The sequence below is a fragment of the Camelina sativa genome, chromosome 18 (assembly GCF_030686135.1).
Source record: "Camelina sativa cultivar CO46 ecotype springtype chromosome 18, ASM3068613v1".
NCBI classification, from domain to species: domain Eukaryota; kingdom Viridiplantae; phylum Streptophyta; class Magnoliopsida; order Brassicales; family Brassicaceae; genus Camelina; species Camelina sativa.
The window spans coordinates 5,269,981-5,291,774 of NC_141897.1; the positions used below are offsets into that span (position 1 = coordinate 5,269,981).

At 36.4% G+C, this 21,794-nt stretch overlaps 1 protein-coding gene, 1 non-coding gene and 1 pseudogene across 2 annotated transcripts; all 3 read left to right on the plus strand.

Moving 5' to 3' along the window:
- Positions 1 to 6,642: 6,642 nt before the first annotated feature.
- On the plus strand, positions 6,643 to 8,471 carry LOC104760635 (F-box/kelch-repeat protein At5g43190). Its single transcript, XM_010483594.3, has one exon. The coding sequence runs from the start codon at positions 7,145 to 7,147 to the stop codon at positions 8,351 to 8,353; it is 1,209 nt and encodes a 402-aa protein (XP_010481896.2). The 5' UTR covers positions 6,643 to 7,144; the 3' UTR covers positions 8,354 to 8,471.
- Positions 8,472 to 17,112: 8,641 nt separating this feature from the next.
- LOC147921553 (small nucleolar RNA R71) lies at positions 17,113 to 17,219 on the plus strand. Its single transcript, XR_015589881.1, has one exon. It is a non-coding gene; the product is annotated as a small nucleolar RNA R71 (small nucleolar RNA).
- A 3,714-nt stretch (positions 17,220 to 20,933) lies between these two features.
- Positions 20,934 to 21,319, plus strand: LOC109130599 (uncharacterized; annotated as a pseudogene).
- Positions 21,320 to 21,794: the final 475 nt, after the last annotated feature.

Genomic DNA, 21,794 nt, shown 5'->3' on the forward strand with positions numbered 1-21,794 from the left:
GATAAAGAGTCAGAGGTTTAGACAAATGGAGACAGTGCTGAGACTGAAAAAACTGTGATGGAAGATAAAGAGTCAGAGGTTAACTTGTGATTGTAGGCAAGACTCATCTTTTGGAAGAAGAGATGTTAGAGTTTTACAAATACTAAACTGCAGACTAAAAGACCACTAGAGTAAAGTACATATCTTTGTTTGAAATGCTTCACGATGGAGCAAGAATAATGAAGGTTTATTTGATGAAGAGATTGAAACTAGAAACCGATAGCTGAAACATTTTTCCTCATTTTTATTTACTCGTAGTTTTAATGCTACATAAGCAAAACTATGATGTGATTTCGAATATGCGACAGAGGTGGATATTGATATATTTTTTGGTTTGAGTTTGAGGCGGATTATGTTTCAGAGAATTTCATTATGAGATTTATATTGTATGGTTTTGGCCTTTTACGATCCTAGATTTTTTTATTATTTAAATATTTTTTTTAATGTTGACAAATCATGTTTTTAAGGTAATTAAATACAAAATCAAAAATGACAATCAATCAACACATGCTTTGATTTTTTTTTTTATTATTGCAAACAACATATAAAAATTATCTTCAAAATAATGAAAATAAAAACAAAATAAAAAATAACTTGCGGCGTAGTGCGGGTACTATCCTAGTAGATATTAAAAATTGAATACTCATAAAAAAAATAACAATACGAGTATACATCAAATAAATTAAATAACAAAGATAAAAAATATATATGATTTCTATAAACATGATCCCGCGCGAGGTGCGGGTCCTCTACCTAGGATATATATATATATATATATGCTGATGTAAAAATGTATGATTTAAATTTTTAATTTTCTCCTAGAGCTTATATTTTTAAAACAATTTTTATGTTGTATTTTCACACTATAATGATATAAAACACTCTATAACATGTCATAAAAATAGCTAAAATTTTTAAAAGTTTTCAATTTCTAGATATGCATTATTTTCATTTTGATAGTTTTATAGGCTCTTAAACTATGACAATTGATCTAATTATTCATAAATTTGAATTTATGTATGTCATGTGTATAAGTGAATTTGTTTATAGTATTTCTAATTTATTGTCAGTAATATTTTATAAATATTATAAATTCAATTTTAAAACTATAAAATTTGTGTAACATTCTAAAGTCTATTCTTGCTAAAATTGCTCAATTCATAATTTTTAAGAATTTAAATAATTGGAAATATATCTATCTATAGAATGATAAATATTAATTTATAGATAAATTAATATCACTATAAATTAATAATATTGGGATCGAGAAATTTTATTAATTTATAGAAGTTTTACTATATATATTAAAATTTATGTTATCGAGCTGCCTCATGTTTTCGAACTAGTCGGACGATTTAAGTCAGATATAATTACAATAGTTTTTTTTAATTATGTATCTTCAATCCGATTTTAATTTGAATCACTACTATCTTAAAACAAAAATCTTACAAAATTAACTAGAGATGATATTTGAAATCTATACTAATAAAAAGTAGAAGCTATAAGCTCCTAAGGCCGTCCACATAGGATTTTAAACAACCAATAGAAATTTGACATATCACTAATTAACATTATACAGTTTCCAGAATTTTCTATATTAAGAATTATTTTTAAACAACCTATCATGATTTGACATGTCATTCATTAACATTTTTTTAAATTTACAGAATTTTTTAGAAAGGGAAAATTTTAAATTTATGGAAATCAAAGAACTAAGCACAATATCCCACATCGGCTAGAAAGTTTTTAGACAATGGTTCAGAACCAGTATAAATAAGATTAATATGCTTGCAACAACGAATGAGCATGAAAACTTGATTTATCAGGCGTCCAAGTTTAAAAGTTTTATTTGGTTTGATCTGGTTTTTTATTTAATATTATAATATTTAAAAAATTTCAAAAAAAATTATTATAATATTTAAAAAATATTATAACATTTTCAAAAAAATATTATAATATTTAAAAAATTTAAAAGTTTTAATATTATAAATATTGAAACTTTTAAAAGTTCTTAGCTTTTAAAAAGTTTTTAAATATTATAAGTTTTAAATTTTAAAAGCTTAAAATATTATAAATATTGAAAATTTTTAAAAGGTTCAAATTTTATATTTTGAAACCTTTTAAAAGTTTAAAATATTAGAAATATTTATTTTGTTCTTGGAGTATAATAATGAATTTCAAAAATTTTATGAGAAAAGAAATGATTTTGTTCTTGGAGTTTGATGAATTAACAAATTGTGTGGTAGTCTAAAAAAAGGTTTCTCTGTGGAAGAATGTGAAGAAGTTGACGAGGAAGAAAAAGAAAAAGAGTATAACGAATAACCAAACGGTAAAAGTTACGATGACAATTAACACAAAATTTGACAATGAAAATGACAAGAAAGAACATGAAAAATACGAAAATATTGAATAAAAAACATGAAAACATAGGTGATAGCGATAATTAAATATGAAAACGAGTTAAATTCATGATTATAAAATTGTTTCGTTTTTTTGGTGTTCAAAGAAAATGGTATAGGATATGTGAGGTCATCAGTTTGATTTGCCTCGCCTGGACATCAAGTTAAATGTATAATTTTTTTATCAGATTTGATTTTATAACACAACTGATTTTTATATTTTAAAAAATTGTGTATCTGAAATTTATTTTTTTTCCTTAGTACTAATTTGAATTTTTTTTACGAGATAATATTTTATTACCGTAATTAATTATATATAATTTTTATCAAAATATATCAAATGTACGCGTGAGTTCAAAACCTAGTTGTTTATAATAGAACATACCATTGCTAATTACTCTGCAGCCTCTCCAGATAACATATTGTTCACACTTGGCATGAAATGAGAATAGACGAGCGGATCTTATGAAACTGGCCCTACTTGGCATTGAGATAAACACTTTTTGTAAAAGACAGAAAACATATTAAATTCTAAAGTCAAAAAGTGGTCCTAAGACTAAGGGTGTGAATGGTTGCAGCGGTCAGGGCGGACAAATCTGTTTGCGGACTGAACCGCTTTTTATTTACCATTCATCAAACGCAGTCCGCAGTGGTGCGATCTAAATAAAGCAGAAACAAGACCGCTGCGGACCAACTGCGGACCGCTTTTACATACAAATAGACTTGGTCCGCAGTGGTCTGCTGTCCGCCCTATTTTTGGGGCGGACTAAACCGCTGACGGATTTGGCCGCCCTGACCGCAGTCACCATTCATACCCTAAGATTAATCTTCATAATCAACTGTTCCATTTATCAATAATGTAATTAGATGTTGGTCGTCCAACGACGTTCGGACTATCATCAATAAACGTGCATTTATGTGTAATTGTATAATTTATGGGAAGAAGAAGAAGAAGTCAAATCTATTGTCGAGGCTTAGTTTGAATGTGACACCGTCGTTGGAGTTTTCAGTTTGGTTTATTCGGTTTTAAATAATGCATGTCTTAAACTTTTGTCTGGTTTGATTGAATCACATTTTGGTTTATATAAAGTACAAGATAACTCAATCGGGCGGGCTTTAAAGTTTTGGAAATAAAATTAAATTTAATAAAAATATATTAAAATTTATTATATATTATTTATATTTTTTTTTACTGTAATACATTGATTTATATCCATATACAAATTTTTTATGGATGTTACTATTAAAAGTGTTTTTTTTTTACAACTAGATATACAGTATGCTACAAATACATTATTTACTACCACCTAAAATATGTCTATACGACCAAAGTAAGTCAACTATTATATGTCTCTTTACTTTCACTTTTGCATAATTTTTTTAATCACTAAAATTGTTGGCTCAAAAAATATTTTGAATAAAAAATAAATTATATCACAATAGTATATGAGTGACTATGGAAAGAACCTCGGTTCTGCTCTCTTCCCATATGGAGAGAACGTTGCGTCCAACCTCCTCTACCATAGAGATGGAGAAAACCTTCGCTCCGCCTTCCTCCCTTGGGAGATAACCTTGCATCCAACTTCCCCCACCTTACTCCCTTGGGAAGATAACCTTGCGTCGAACCTCTTCCACCATAGAGAGAACTTTGGCTATGCCCTCCTTATGTGTGGATAGAACATGTTCACATCTTTTAGCTATCTCAAAGTGGCTTGCTCTAGCAACCAATGAAACTAAAGACCCTTATCCAACGTCACAAAACTTTTTGATAGTAACTAATGTTAAATTTTCCAATATATTTCATAGATATTTCTTTGACACACCATGATGTAGCCTTTATCTCCAAGCTCTTATGGATCTATAAACAACGATTTATGTTTTACCAATCTATCTATGTTTGTTGTAGGTTTGTGTTTGATTAGCCTATTTTATACAACCATTAGGTTGATAACTTTCTCTTCTTTATCTCCTTTTGAAATTGAACGAATGATAACAATTATGTTTGTCAAAAAAAAAGGTTTATGACCAACCAACCAAGGTTGAGAAATTAGAAAAAAATTAATTTTACATAACTAATGAAATAATTGTAGATTATAAGCACGATAATATATGAATCTCAAATAATTCAAATATGAAAATATAAATTAAATAAAACAACTACTACAATAAATTTGAAAATATAGTATAAGAAAAAAAGATGCATATATTAATCTTCCATTTTTTTTGGGTCAACATATTACTCTTACCTATTCCAAACTGAAAAAATAGAAAGCAGGAGTATATTTTGGTTTAAAAAAATAAGGAAAATTTGTCTTCCCATTAAAAAAGTTTGACTTATAGAAACAAAGTTGAAAGCAATATTTTTGAATAAATTATTTTGTTAGTTGAATAATAGAAGACGATCTATGTTTATACAGAAGTGAGTATTTACATTTTTTAGAAATAATAATTTTCTGTATATTTTCCTTAATCCCTATTCTATTTTATGAGAAAATTTATTCCAAGGAGTTCATTGTTTTTTTTTTTAAATGGTTCCCACTTTTTTGTAAGACATACTATCGTTCGACGATAAAAACTCTTTCTCTTTAGTTGATCTAGTGTTATATAATTTCTGTTGTTATCTTGCATTTGTCCTGCAAATTAATAGAAATAATAATAACACCGTGAGAAATTTGTTAATCCTAAAAACCTTAGTTATTATGCATAAGAAAAATTGTTAACACTTTAAAGTCAAAGATTGCGTAGTATGCAATATGAAATTGAGAAACAAATCAAAATTCAAAGAAATGACGACGAAAACACTTAATAATATCTAGGAATCTTTTTATATAGTTGCTTCGATTAGACAACAAAAAATTGCCTTCGAGACTTGTTCAAGAACGATGATGTGTCAAACAAAAGGTTAATAAGAAATAAAGGAAAAAAATTTACCAAGAAAAACAAAGCTAGTTGAAATTATTTTGTTTGGTGAAAAATATGTAATCATCTATTTGCTTATATACAGAGGTGTATTTACAATCCTTTTCCTTTAAGGATTAACAGAGTTTTTTTAATATAATAATATTACAATTATCTTATGCATCATTTTACCAAAGTTGAAAACTGTGATTTCTGAACGTTAAAATTGACACTTGTCACAATCTAATGAGTTACTAACTTTGATATGTGATTTATGTTCGTTAAAAATTGACACGTGTCACAATATGATGAGTTACTAACATGGATATTTAATTGTTAACACGGACACATGTCACGATCTGGTGAGTTTTTAACTTTGATCTTTGATCGTTAAAACTAACACGTGTTACGATCTGATGAGTTACTAACTTTGAGAACCAAACTTTATATAATAAGATTGTGAATAAAATAAAACTAAAACTAAAGAATATTTATGTTAAACATATCTCCTATAAATTAATAAAGAAGCACTCTTGAAAAAATGCTGATGTGTCGTCGCCAGAGAGTTCGAAGCACATTTTAGCAAATAAACCCTATTAATTAATCCTAATTACATCTAAATAAATTAAACTATTTGTAGTCATTTAATTTGAAACTATATTATACTTCTTTAAAAAACAAAAAATTAATTTCTTTTAAAAATTTAATAATTATTCATGTTTTATTAAATTAAATTTCATACAAATTTTTTCACCGCGTTAAAATTATTATTTACTTACAAATATTTCACGGGTAAAACATATTTTTATATAAAATAAACGTAAATTTGAATAAAACAAAAAAAATAATTAATTTACATATTTTATTTTACACAAACAAATATCAAATCTCAAATAATAGTTTTATTTGAACTGATTTAGTCGCACTATGTGCGGATTGTTATCTAGTATATTTATATTTTTTTTGACACCAAATGTTAAACATATTGATAATAAAAAGTTTTTGGTGGTTACCTCCCCTGACGGCTACTTTGCAGTTTGGCTTAGATTTTTAAAAAATGCAAAAACAAAATCACTAAATTGGAAATTTGGTTCAATATTTTATTTTTTTCCATTATAGAATCCTCTTCTGTTTAGTTTTCAAAAAAACATACAATATATAAAAAATTCATTTTAACTTAAAGTATTTACTTATAAAATAAGTACTATTAAAAACTTAAAAATAATTGCAGCGTGACAAAAATAAAATAACTGTATTTATTTAACCGGTTTAATTCAACACTAATATTCTTGGTTTCGAGCTAGTTTTGATTAATAAATTTTTTCGTTTCAACAAAATATAGAGAAAATATATTACTGTTGTATTTAGTTTTAATCCGGTGTTTGACCTAAAGAAAGAATAATATTGTTTCATTTTTGTTTATATGTTTTTTAATGTATTAAAAATTAAAAGAGCATCATCAGTTTGGTCCGGTTCACTTGTTCTTTTGTCCCACATCCCAAATGTGAACTGTGTAGACGCAAACGCAAGTGGCGGACGCACGTTGACCGTGGGTGTGGCACGTGTCCCACTCTATTTTTTTATTTTCCTTGAATAAATAGTATAATACTTATTTATATACCCTCTAATTTAACTATTAATCTTATTAGTGCCCCATACTAAATATTTGTCTGTATCCGCCCCTGCGCAAACGTAGAGTCTTCATTACATATCTCTTCCCTTCCCTTTGTCTCTTCTTGAAGTAATAAGAAAAGCAACTCAAAGCTGGTTGAAACTTCAACGTTACGTCCCTCCTACAATCTCTCACCATGTTCCGACTCAGAGCTCACGCCACCACCACCACCACAACCACCTCATCCACCGCCTCCGATTTCCTCTACTGGTCACCAGAATCATCTCCCACAGCTCTATCTTCTCCAAGAGACATGGATCCAACCATCTGGTCTAACTTACCAAATCACCTCCTCGACCACATCCTCTCTTTTCTCCCTTTCAAAACTCTCATCTCCCTAAGATCAATCTCACGCCATCTCCGATCTCTCATCCTCTCTCCAACATTTCTCTCCGACCATTCTTCCTTCTCTCTCCCTTCTTTCCTCCTCCTCTGTCATCCTCAATCTTTCAACTCCTTCCCTCTCTTCAACCCAAATCTCATCTCCTGGTGCACGTTACCACTCCCTCGCTCCCTTTCAGTAACCTGCGCCTCTTCTCTCCTCTCTTCTTCCCACGGCCTCCTCTGTTTCTCACGTTCAATTTCCTCTGTTTCTTCTCTCTCCATCTTCAATCCATTAACCAGATCCTCAAGATCTATCAAGTTCCCTAGCTACTCTTTCCCCTTTGAGCTTCTCTCCCTTGTTACCTCCCCTGACGGCTACAAAATCTTCACTCTTTGCCCATCTTCCTCCGCCGCTTCTTCAAGATCCGTTTGCCTCTACGATTCCGGTGATCGCACCTGGAGAAAGTTCGGCGGCGTTGATCAGGTCTTACCTCGTGGGTTCAATCAAGATGGAGTCTTTTACAATGGGTCTCTCTACTTCGCTAGATCCGAGCCATTTCTAATCGTGAGCGTCGATTTAAACGACGGGAAATGGACAACAACAGCCACCGGACACGGTGTTTTTCCGGCGGAGGATCACATCACGTTTGCTAGATTGGTGAGTGATCCAGAGAAGAAGATACTGTACATGGTTGGAGGTATTGGGAGTAATGGGATTTGCAGGAGTATCAAGATTTGGGAATTTAAAGACGAGACAGAGAGTTGGATCGAAACTGAAACGTTACCGGACATTGTTTGTAGGAAGTTCACTTCGGTGTGTTACCATAACTACGAGCATGTGTACTGTCTGTGGCATAAAGAGATGATCTGTGTTTGTTGTTACAATTGGCCTGAGATTCTGTTTTTTCATGTTGGGAGAAGGACATGGCATTGGGTTCCAAAGTGTCCTTCGCTGCCAGAGAAATGGAGCTGTGGGTTTCGTTGGTTCTCTTTTGTTCCCAGCTTGTCTGCTTCTGTTTAGTTATCTGATATTTGTTATTGTGTTTGTGTTCAAAAATCTCCATATTTTTTTGTCTTCTATCAATGGTTTCGTTGGTATCTCTTTGTGAAATAAAAGATTGGTAATATTTAAAATGAAACCATAATATTTTTGTTGTTTAATATTTCGGTTGATGTTGCAATTTTCGAGTAGTCTTTCCACTAGGGATAAAATTTGCACTATTGAAAAGAGTGGTTAAGACTGCTTGGGACACTAGGGGTTGACACGTTACAAGGAGTGTCCCACGGTTCAAGCATCGGATTGTGCCATTGTCACAAACTGATTCCTCGTGAGCCAGTTCATCGGTCCTAAAAACCTGTTGTGGTTGCTAATTGCTATTTCAACCTCATCAGAGCTCGAGAACCTTGGCAAGTAGAGAGAGAGAGGGAGAGAAAAGCGCTTAAAGAAAGAAATTGTTAGAATGGTTGGTTGCTACAAACGAGGGAATACATCCAACCTAAACCTAACAATATAGATCAATAATCTAAAAGCATTCTACACTTCTCAACAAATATTCTGCAACTCTCTTAAACATCTTACTACTATATACCGGTGGGTTTTTCAAAGTTAGATTAACATAATTGTGTTATGTGTCAGTTAATCGACCAGAATAAAAACTTATAGTAAAATATAGTAAAGAAAAGTAGTTCTATTTCAAGCAAAAATATGATAATCATTTAGTCAATTGATTTTCAAATGGGAAAAATGTCGTTTTAACCATGAATTTGCACAAAAACACCATTTAAACCATCAACTTTGCATGTGGTCATTTAAAATATATAGTTGCAGTTGACTCTCTGTTTAAACATGAAACATCATTGACCAGGCCAAAAACCCCAGGTCGTAATTTCGGGTGACGGAGCAATTAACACCCGTTAACCCCCGTTAGCTCCTCTGTTACGCTGTCGTTAACAGATCCGTTAAGCTTAAAACGACGTCGTTTTATCAACGACTCAGAAGGCTTAAAAATCTCCAAATCGCACTGTAATCCCTAATTTCCCAAAATCCCCAAATCTTTGAAACCCTAATTATTCGATGCCAAAAGTAAGAAACAAGGGGGTGATTTCGTTTGTCGGAGACGGAATCGAAGCTCCATCACAAGACGAATCACATAGTCTAGTTGTGTATGACAGCAACGATGTAGATACAGCTCCACCGCGAATCGAAACAAATAGTGTTGTCGGAGATGGAGCTCCACCGCAAAGCATCTCAGAGTTTGAGGTTAGAGACAAAGTTCAAGGTGGACCTTCTGAAGGTGTATCAGAGTCTGTTGCCGGACACAATATTCATGAGGTATCTTCCAATGGTGTTAATTACAGGGTTGATATGAATAAGAGAATTTGTGGTTGCAGGAAGTGGCGGATGGTTGGAATCCCTTGTATTCATGTTGCTTGTGTGATAATAGGAAAGAAAGAGAAAGTTGAGGACTATGTCAGTGATTACTACACAAAGATAAGGTGGCGAGAAACATACCGGGATGGTATTATGCCTGTTCAGGGGATGCCATTGTGGCCTAGATTGAATAGATTGCCTGTCTTGCCACCACCATGGAGAAAAGGGAACCCATGAAGACCAAATAACTTTGCAAGGAAGAAAGGAAGGAATGAAACTTCATCTACTTCAAAGATGTCTCGAGAAAAAAGAATCATGACATGCTCTAATTGTTTGCAACAAGGATACAACAAGAAAGCATGTAAGAATGCAACTATCTTAGTTAATGTACCAAAGAGACCAAGAGGTTGACCAAAGAAAACTCAGGTATGTTGTGTTTTTCTTTTCGTTAACCTCACATAAATCATGTATGGATATGTTATAACTCAAGTTATCAAATGATTTAGGAACCAGAAGCTCACAGATCACAAGTGCCAATAGTTTGGTCACAATCTCGTCAAGGACCCCAAATGCAAGCTCACGGATCACAAGTGCCACCAGTTGGGTCACAAACTAATGTTGGACCTCCGAGACAATCTCACCGATCACAAACTTATTAAATACCTCCAAGGCAAGCTCAATGATCACAAGGCCCGACAGTTGGATCACAAACTAATCAAGGATCCCAAGGACAAGGACTAGGTCGAATTGCACCATGGTTTGAGTGTTCCTCCTAGATTAGGTTTCTCATCATTATGTTTTTTTTTTTGGTGAAGAATGGATTGTTGTTGTTTCATGGTTTGTTGTCTGGATGTTTTTCTTTATTAAACTCACTTTTTGGTACTTTAAATCTCTCTTATCTGAAGCAAAGACATAGTTTATCATTACCAAAGCCACATATAACATACAACACCAAAAAACACAAACAAAACTGATACTAGGTTTTTTGTATGTCTATCCTATCAGGTTCAATTAACCGTATGTGTTGTAGTACTTAAGGTGCCAATCCAAATGGGATGTTGCTAGCAATCAAACACCTTTTGGGTGTAAAAATTTCTCGAACCTAGTTCCAATTGATCAGAGAGAAACTAGCATTTCTAACACTAGTCCAGAAGGGAATCATAAAAATCAAAGCTTAAACACTCTACATCCTAAGATCCTCCACCTAGTCTATCCCATCCCCAAGAACTTTAGCACTACTCAGATCCGAAATCATCACCAAAAACACAAGTCCAGAAAACATTGAACAAAGCATAATAAGGTAGACAAGAATGAGATGAACAACTTTGTAGAAGAAATCAAATGCAAAAACTAAACGGATTAAAAGATATATGGATACAAAGTCTTAAAACGTTTTAGGTGGCTAGGTAGAACCTTAAGAACAAAACGAGAATAAAAGATGAGATGTCCCCAAACCAAGACTTAACAAAATGTCTATGTAGTAAAAACATGTGAATCCCTAAAAATTAAAACGACAAGATAGAGCGTCGGTTCGGGAATCTCCTGAAGCGTGTGAGACGGAACGTCTTCCTGACATGTGCGAACAAGTGGTGGCTCGAGTGGGTGATGGTGTTGGCTCGAGCGGGTGGCTCGAGTGGTGGAGGGTCGAGTCGACAGGCAGTGGCTCGAGGTGGAAGGTCGAGTCGACGGGCAGCAGCTCGAGCTGGAGGATCGAGTCAACGGGCAGCGGCTCGAGCTGGGTGTATACGCATCCACTAAAACGATGATAACTATTGAACCACATCCTTGATTGGCTTGAAACAAACAGCATTGGAAAGATGACTCAATTCTCTATAACTTTGATGAAGACGTCGAAAGCTAAATCCCACTAGAGTGGTACGGATCGAACGGGGTGGCTCGATCGACGGTTCCTGGAGTGTTGTGAGGATGGCTCGAGAGACGGTTCCGGGAGTGTTGATGACATCCATTCCAGGCATGATGGATCGAGTGGGATGCTGGTGCTTCTTCCTGGTAGCGCGTCCAAGTCGAATGTCGGTCGAGTCACATGACGTCCATTCCGGGCATGCTTGGTCGAGCCGCATGTCTCAACCTCCATTCAGTTCCAACAGTCTGGACATCTCCTAAACACCTGAAATAACTCCAATATGCAAGATGTATGCAAGACAAATGCAAAGACTACCTAGATATGTATCATTGTGCAAAAGAGACTAAAAACAATGCAAAACAATGAGTTAAGAGAACAAAATGAATAACAAATGCATGATGAAAGAGTGTGAAATATATACATATCAACTCCCCCAAACTTATTCTTTGCTTGCCCTCAAGCAAATAACAAGAAAAAAGTATGGAAGAGAGGTTTAAAAATGGGGTCTGAGAACCTAAAACATGTTGAATAAAATAGTTAGAATCAAGGTCCTTGTTTTTAGTTGTATAATGCATGGTGAAGGAACTTTATTTATTTAATCTACACATGCAATCCTATCAATCACTCCCTTTAACATTTATTAACAGAGAACCGTGAATCAAGCTATGCAATATCGTTGAACTCATTTGGCTAGGGTGAAAGGTCAAAGACGAAAGGTGGTCTCCTTCTCAAGTGGTTTTGTCAATACAGAATAAGGTTCTCTCACGAAAAGGAGTTGAGCTCAAAAGAAGGCTAAAGGTTGAAACCAACTGATACATACAAGAGCAGTGCCCTGTCTACCCAAGGTCCCCAAGGAAACTCAGTCCTAACATTTTAACCTAGAAGTTGGTCCTATCTTTACCCTTCATCAGAAACATCATCTCAAACTTTTTACACTTAGTCTTAGGAGGAGTTCACTTCTTTTCATTCTAGCGGATTGGGAAATCTTTATTATCATTATGGTTCTTTTTTTTTTCTAAAGACTCTAAACATCTTAAGTATTTTCACTTTCTTTTCTTTGTCTAATCTTTTTATTTTATGCCCAGAACCAATAAATCTTTTTAATTTGCTCAACTCAAATCCTTTACTAGACTTGTAAACTTTGAAAACACATCCCCCTCCTTAAAACTTTCTACCCTTTACTTTTCTGCCCAAAATTGAGTTCTCACCTAGTCCTACTAGTCCGGATAACGAGAACTAGAACTACACAGGATCCTACTCTTGTCGGTTAGAACCTAACACTTTCTAACAAGCTCAACTCGGAAAAGGTCTGACACTCAAGAATACAATTGGCTAGAAAGAATGGTTGGTTAAGGGTGCGGGAAACTGTTCCAAAGATGGGAATCAGCTACTTGGATTGAAAAGGGTGGTAAAAATGTGAAAGACAATCCAAGTATGTGTATGGTATCCATGAGTTCAACTTCAATGCATAACAAGATAATTGCAAGGCAGGATTAGGTTCATATAGATAGGGAGTGATGTCAATTCAAAACATGCTTCAATCTTACATTTTCAAGTTCACTCAACATGCATCAAAGAACTAATAACAAGGGCCTTGATCCTATCCTATTGAATCCAACATGCTTACAAGGTTACAATCATCATTAACCCCTATGCTAAATGCAACAACCCTATATGAATAATACTAGAATCAATACTAATGTGCAAGTTTAAACTACATGAACACTCTGTTTTTATGGAGATTTTTTTTTCGAAAATTTTTCATTTTTTTTTGGTTTTTCTATGCAAATAGATGGATGCAAACTCAAACATGATATGATGCAAAAATTTGAAATAAGAATCACAAGACACAACATCAAATACATCATCCAAACCCTTCCCCAAACTTAAATTACACAGTCTCCTGTGTAAGAAAAAATTGCAGGAAGATTTAAGAATCACAACAGAAACAATGCAGGAATGAAATGGTATATAGAAGGGAAGGTAGGAGTACCTCAGTATTAGAAGAAGGAGTTGGTGCTCGCCCAAAGAGCAGTGTGGTACTGACTCTGTTACTCACCTTGTGCTGGATCCGCAAGGGTGACCTTAGCTGGTTGGTCGACTTGCTGCTCAACCGCTTATGTGTTCTAATAAATATTCTGCTGCACGTCGCACTGCATGTCATCGATTCGGGACTCACCATGGTCTGACCCTAACATCACAACTTATATAGGCTGATAATCTCCTTGATGCTCAATTGCTGCTCAATATCTTGGTCACCTTGAGCTGTTGAACGATGCGCTGACCGATGACCTGAGGAGGCTCTATCCCTGGAACCTTGCGAACCTCATCTCCTCCTCTCCCTAGACACATGAGACGCATGCCGTGAACGAGTGGGTGAAGGTTAACGCTCCTGTGACATATGAAAATTGGCGAGCTGGAGAAGCTCAGCTCGAGTGAGGCGGAAGAAGGTCGACTTGAGGGGTGACACATTTGTCGAGTCTCGAGTCGCACGCTAGGATCTATGGTTGAGTGGTACATGTCACGTGGTGACTCAAGTAAGGTGGATTGAGTCGTCGAGAATGTTTGTTCCGGAAGCAGTCGTGGAACACTGGTTCGAGTCGGAGTTCTGAACATAGAATCAAGTGAAGTTTGACGACGTCGGTCAAGTGGATGTTTACGGAGGCGACAGACTTGAATACCAAGACAATGATTACGACAAGACGAGAACAGAGCAAATGATGTCGGTTGAGTGACAACATGGTGACTCGAGGGAACAGCTTCACGGGTCGAGTTGGCAATGGTCGACTCGAGTGACAAAGAAACACTGTCAGTCAAGTCACAGGGATTTGGTTTAACGGATTGAGTGGAACGGTGAGTCTCAACTCGAGTCAGACGTAATGGTCGACTCGAGTCGCAGGTGAAGACGGAGAGAACAGGGGTCGAGTGGATCAACACAACGGACCGAGTGGAACAACACAATCAATCGAGTGGATGGATCGAGTTTGGTTCCACGCCATCGGTTGAACTTTGGTCGAGTCGACGATGGTTGAGAATGCACGATGGTGGTTGAACTCTCCAGGTTGAGTCATAGTGCCTTCTTTTGACTTATAATTTCACTTTTTCTTTTTTTTTGTTGCCCATACACCCTTCTGCAGATTCCTGAACACCAGAAAACAAAAAAACGAAAATAAAAAACACAAGGATCCTAAAAAAAATATTTACAGTGATACTTTTGGGACTTCCTCCCAAGTGAGCTTGTTTAAAGTCTCTGAGCTTGACTTTGCATACTTCTTATGCTTTGGGAGGGTCATAGAGAGGCTCCAGAGACCCCTCTAGAATGTCATATCTAGTCAGATACTCTTTAACATTCTGCCCAGGTTCAACAACAAATGAACTGCTCTTCTTCATTATCCCAAACCTCTTCCTTAGTTTCCTTGGAGGAGAACTTCTCATTGTACCTTGGAGCTTCTTGATTTGCCTACTCATCTCTTTCACCATAGATATTAACTCTTTCACTGAATCCCTTAGAATCTTAGTATTTTGGAGATCATACAAACTGTCAAGCGCGGGAGGACTTGACTCTTGCGGTTGGTGAGGTTTAGGAAGCAGGTCTTGACACATAGGGAGGGTGACGACTGCGCTCGAGTTGGAGAATGGTCGAGTGACACTTTGAGTTTTCTCTTTGGTTACCAAAACCTCAGTGTCTGCCTCATTCACACTCTCAAAGATGTCAAACCCAGCTTTATGATCTTTCTCTTCAATCACGAAGGTCTGCCCATCAATAGTTGGTTTCTTCTTAGAATCCTTGATATCAAACTTCATCTTGAAGTTTTTGCCCAGATTAAGATCAATTATCCCCTTCTTGACATAAATGACTGCTCCAGCTGTAGCTAAGAAAGGTCTTCCCAGGATTAGTGGATCTTTAGGTTCTTCATCCATTTCCAGCACCACAAAGTCAGTAGGAATCTCAGCTTGTCCAATTTTGATGGGCAGGTTCTCTAGTAGACCATGATGAAGTCTATTTGTCCTATCAGCCAATATTAAGAAGAGGTTGCATGACTTGTATTTGTTGAATCCTAGCCTCTGAGCTACAGAGAGTGGCATGAGGCTGACTGAAGCACCAAGGTCACATAGGCACTTTGTGAAGGCCAATGGACCTAGAGAACAAGGCAAAGTGAAAGAACCAGGGTCCTCTAGCTTCTTTGGGATAATCATCTTCTGAGTAACAACCTTGCATTCATGAATAACTCCACCTATGACATGTACTACTCTCTCATCTTCCAGAGCCTTAGCTTGAGCTCCTTTATCTATCTCCTCCTTCTCTTTGGTCCTTTCTTTTACCAAATCAGTTAAAAACTTTTGATATTGGGGCACAAGTGCAAATGCATCAAGAAAAGGCATCCTAAGTTCAATCTCCTTGACTTGTTTTTCTAACAAAGCTTTATACTTCTCAGTAAGCTGCTTCTTAAACCTGACTGGAAATGGTAGAGGTGGCTTGTATGGTGGAGGAATGAATCTCACAGGTTTATCCTTGGGAGCAGCGGGTTGGTTAGTAGCTTGAGGATCAGATTGCTTGGCTGACTCAATTGGATCCTTAAGCACCTCGACGGGATCCTTTATCTGAACTTCATCTTGAACAAAATCCTCCCCATCTAAACTCTCATTGTCCTCAGTGAGCCGTACATCTACAGCTTGGGTGGTGATGGCATGGATAGTAGCATAGTCCTTGGGGTTTTGAACTGCTTTTCCAGGTTGTTGGCCAGGTGTTGGGGTAGAACTAGAAGTAGTCTTGCCTTCCATATACTTCATCTTGGAGTTAAGAGCTTCAAACTTGACATTCAGATCATTGTATGAACACTCCATTAGCTGATTGAGTTCAGCAAACTTCTTGGCAGTTTCCAGAGAACCGCTAGCTTGACCCTGAAGAAGTAGTTGCATCATGTGCTTCATTTCTTGATCAGGAGCGTGAGTAGGCTGAACTTGTTGAGGTGCAAACCCTGACGGTGGTCCTGAAGAAGCTTGGTAACCTTGATGGAGCTGTTGTTTAGGCACGAATCCTGGATTATAAGGCACAAAAGGTTGTTGGTTACCTTGTTGTTGCTGCTGAGGAGGGTACACTTGATCCTGGGGATTTGCAACGTTGGTACTCCTGTAAGACAAATTGGAATTTGCCTTATAGGGGTTGTAACCCTTGTTGTAACCACCTTGATTCTGGACGTAGTTGATCTCCTCAGATTGCTCACCCTCCCCATCTTGAACTTGGAAAGGGTCATCCTCAGTTACGAAATGGATGGTCTGCTGCTGACTTAGCAAGAGGCGGTCAAGCTTGTCATTGACATTCTTAAGGTCCCTCTTGTACTTCTCCTCAGACCCAGTGTCACCTCTAATTGTGCGGTCATAATCTTCATTGTAGTTGCCGTCAGACTCGGCGAGATTCTCAACTAGTTGCCATCCTTCATCAACTTCTTTGTTCAGGAAATTACCATTAGAGGCAGTGTCAAGCAGCATGCGTATTTTTGGGAGTACACCACGGTATAGAATGCTCAGCAGTGACTCGTTGCTGAACCCATGGTGAGGACACTGGCTCTGGTAACCCTTGAAACGCTCCCAGGCTTCACATAATGTTTTTGAGCTCTTCTGAGTAAAACCAGAGATGTCATTCCTAAGACGTTCAGTTCTGGCAATGGAGAAGAACTTCGCCAAGAATTCTTTCTTGCAGTCATCCCAAGTGGTGATGGATCCCTTGGGAATGTTTTTCTCCCATTGATGAGCCTTATCTCCTAGGGAGAATGGGAAGAGGCGCAACTTGAAACCATCCTCACTCACTCCATTGATCTTGGTGAGACTGCACAGACGGTCGAATTCATCCAAGTGGTCGAGTGGGTCCTCCTTAGGCAAACCGTGAAACTTGTTTCCTTGGATCATGGAGATCAGACCACTTTTGATCTCGAAGTTGTTGTTTTGCACGGCGGGAGGGACGATCCTAGCACGTTGAGTATGAGTGTTCGGTGCATCCCCAACACCAATGTTTTGCGGTCGCGGATTTGGTCCATTCTGTTGTTCCATAGTGACTGGTGCGGGATGATCAGTGATATGACGAGCTTGTCTTGGTCTTTGTAATCGATTAATGTCGTCGATAGCAGGAAGGAGATTCTGATGTCCTCTTGATCTGGTGTGCATGCAAGGTTGCAATCAACATGTTCCAGTGATGCAAAACAAACAAGTAGACAACCAAAACAAGTCAGTACTCAGAATGAAAAGTGTAACAGATATTAATCTTGTAAAACTTGAAATCTTAAATGTAGCAAAGATATTTCCAAATGGCAACGGCGCCAAATTGATACTAGGTTTTTTGTCTGTCTATCCTAGCAGGTTCAATTAACCTTATGTGTTATAGTACTTAAAGTGTCAATCTAAATGGGATGTTGCTAGCAATCAAGATGCAATCAAGAAATCATAAGTTAAGCCAAATCAAAAAGAGTGTTTTTATGTCTAACAATCCTAGAGTGATAAGAATGCAAAACGAAAATGAATCACATAACTAGAAACGAAACAGTCTCAGGAATGTAATATCAATAAAAAAGATAGAAGTCCTAAGGATGGGAGTAATTGATGTCGGTGGAGTATCCTAGTCTACAGAGTGTTTAACATGCCACAAGCGATCTATCCCTAAACAATGAACATCACAACTTAGCTAATATTTTCTCTTTGCAAAAGCTACTCAGACTCAAATACTTCCATACCCAGCTCTCGCTAGAGAAACATGGTTGAGCAGGCATGACAAACAAGTTCATTCACGTCAACAAACATCCTAGATAACTAATCTCTTAGGCTAGGAACATAAGTCTTTGGCACTAGTTGGTCAGACATTTCATCAAACACCTTTTGGGTGTGGAAATGTCTCGAACCTAGTTCCAATTGATCAGAGAGAAACTAGCATTTCTAACACTAGTCCAGAAGGGAATCATAAAAATCAAAGCTTAAACACTCTACATCCTAAGATCCTCCACCTAGTCTATCCCATCCCTAAGAACTCTAGCACTACTCAGATCCGGAAATCATCACCAAAAACACAAATCCAGAAAACATTAAACAAAGATAATAAGATAGACAAGAATGAGTTGAAAAACTTTGTAGAAGAAATCAAATGCAAAAACTAAACGGATTAAAAGATATCTGGATACAAAGTCTTAAAACGTTTTAGGTGGCTAGGTAGAACCTTAAGAACAAAACGAGAATAAAAGATGAGATGTCCCCAAACGAAGACTTAACAAAATGTATATGTAGTAAAAACATGTGAATCCCTAAAACTTAAAACGACAAGATAGAGCGTCGGTTCGGGAATCTCCTGAAGCGTGTGAGACGGAAAATCTTCCTGACATGTGCGAACAAGTGGTGGCTCGAGTGGGTGATGGTGTTGGCTCGAGCGGGTGGCTCGAGTGGTGGAGGGTCGAGTCGACGGGCAGCGGCTCGAGTTGGAGGGTCGAGTCGACGGGCAGCGGTTCGAGCTGGAGGGTCGAGTCGACGGGCAGCGGCTCGAGCTGGGTGAATACGCATCCACTAAAACGATGATTACTCCTGAACCACACCTCCTATTGGCTTGAAACAAACGGCATTGGAAAGAAGACTCAATTCTCTATAACTTTGATGAAGACGTCGAAAGCTAAATCCCACTCGAGTGGAACGGCTCGAACGGGGTGGCTCGATCGACGGTTCCGGGAGTGTTGTGAGAATGGCTCGAGAGACGGTTCCGGGAGTGTTGATGACATCCATTCCAGGCATGATGGATCGAGTGGGATACTGGTGCTTCTTCCTGGGAGCGCGTCAAAGTTGAATGTCGGTCGAGTCACATGACGTCCATTCCGAGCATGCTTGGTCGAGCCGCATGTCTCAACCTCCATTCAGTTTCAACAGTCTGGACATCTCCTAAACACCTGAAATAACTCCAATATGCAAGATGTATGCAAGACAAATGCAATAAAAACAATGCAAAACAATGAGTTAAGAGAACAAAATGAATAACAAATGCATGATGAAAGAGTGTAAAATATATACATATCAACAACATCAAACACACTTGTAACCAAGATGCATTGTTACAAAGACACACCAAGCACAATTTGCTAATCAATTTCCAATTCTTAATTTCTCTTTTGCTCTACATTGCATCATCCATCAACACTTTAATCCGAGCCTTTAACTCATCAATCTCGACGGCAACCTCAGATTTGGCACTGCTTAACTCGCTCTCAATGTTGGTCAGTTTAGGTAAAGCCTCAACAACCTCCTCATAAACACCATCTTCGACCCATTTAAACAAATGGTCCTGCTTTTACGAAATATTTTTGATTATCACATAATTATAAAAACACACACAGAATCATATTTAAATCACTTACATCTCCTCTGGTTGGAAACGGAAATAAGGTCTTCATGAGTTCTGTTTCGAGCTTGATGTGTTGATGGCGATGTCTAAGCCGCAATGACATTTTCAAGGAAAACCATGGCACCAACGTCCTCTGTTCTCACCACTCGATTGTCCTGAATTGCAACTCATACTCGATTCGTTAGTGTAGAGGTGAAGATGAAAAAAGAAGAATTGGGGCTGTAATTGTGAAGAGAAGACGAAGATGAAAATTTAGGATTCTGAATCAGAGTCGTTTTTATCCTTAACGGATCTGTTAACGACAGCGTAACAGAGAAGCTAACGGGTGTTAATTGCTCTGTCACCCGAAATTACGACCTGGGGTTTTTAGCCTGGTCAATGATGTTTCATGTTTAAACAGAGAGTCAACTGCAACTGTATGTTTTAAATGGCCGGAGGCAAAGTTGATGGTTTAAATGGCGTTTTTGTGCAAGTTCATAGTTAAAACGACATTTTTTCCATTTTCAAATAGACTAAAAAATTTATAAAAAATCAATATAATGAATGTCGTGTTGTTTCTGCGGGTCATTCCAACAGGCGACTAAAACATGTTATCGGAGAGGCATACATGACTCATGTAGGAAAGTACGTTTGGAGTTACCAACTCAGTTGAGTTCGAAGATTTTGTCTCTGACCAAAGATGTGGCTTTGAAGAAGGGATTCCATCATCCCTGATGACCAAAAATGGCCAGTGGGACGAAGATTGAGACTTTGATCTTAGAGTTTGTCGACCGTTACACAATTTTTTGGGAAAATCTCGTGACAAATGAAAAATCTTAAATATTTTTTAAATAATTAAGAATTTAATTTGAAACTTAATAATAGAAAATAGATTTTGTTTTTCACTAAAAATAGCAAATGCTCCAAAACATCTAGATAAAATATAGCAAAAACACTAAAAATAAATGTTTAAACAAAACACAAGATATCATACACAATTTTTTTGAGAATAACAAATTTTCACATTGTTCTCATTCTTCTCATCTCCTAAGAGAAGGAAACTCAGGAGATGAGAAAAAAATTTTGGTGGTTGTTTTTAAACAATAATATAATACACATTAAATCTTTGAAACGATACCAACTTAAAGAAGAAGAAGCTGCGTTGATCTTCCCAAAAGATCCTCCATGGTTCAAGCCATGAATGGTTCCTGTTATGATGATTTTCGTTCTCTTTGTCTTTTCTATTGTAGGAATTTGTCGACGTTGTCACAATTGTCGTCGAGGCGAAAATTCTCCCAGTATCCATCCTATCACCTAATTATTTAGACTCTTTGTTTTTTTTTTCTTTTGATAAAATGTAAATCATTGTTGGTGAAATATACATTTTACAGTTTGGCCGTATCAATTTCTTATCATTTTAATCTAATGAAAGACACGCAAAAAAAATATGACAAAACTAAGGATAAACAATGCGGGAAAATAACAGTACAAGATGAAGGATATGAAAAGGAATTTTTCTTTATTTATGATTAATCTCAATGCAATTCAGAACATAATATAAATACAACACACCACAAGAAGATGATGGTTTTCCTAAGGTGTCTGAAGCTCAAAATAATAAAATAAATTATGGGATCTAAGATTTAAGTTCAACATTTCGTCGAACATATTTTTGTTTTTGTAACTAATTACATAATTTTTTTAATGTAGTTTCAAAATATTGGCCTTGTTTTACTTTCAATATTTTGGCCATATTGTTTCCCTTCTTATCATTTAACATTTTCTATATAAGCTATATACAATATATATAAAATTTAACTTCTAAATGGGGTTGTTTAATTTTGGACGCCAAAGCCATTGTTTCACTAGGCTTCTTATTC

Bases quoted from the DNA above. Each gene is read 5' to 3' on its own strand.
- LOC104760635 (XM_010483594.3), top strand. From the start codon at position 7,145: ATGTTCCGACTCAGAGCTCACGCCACCACCACCACCACAACCACCTCA.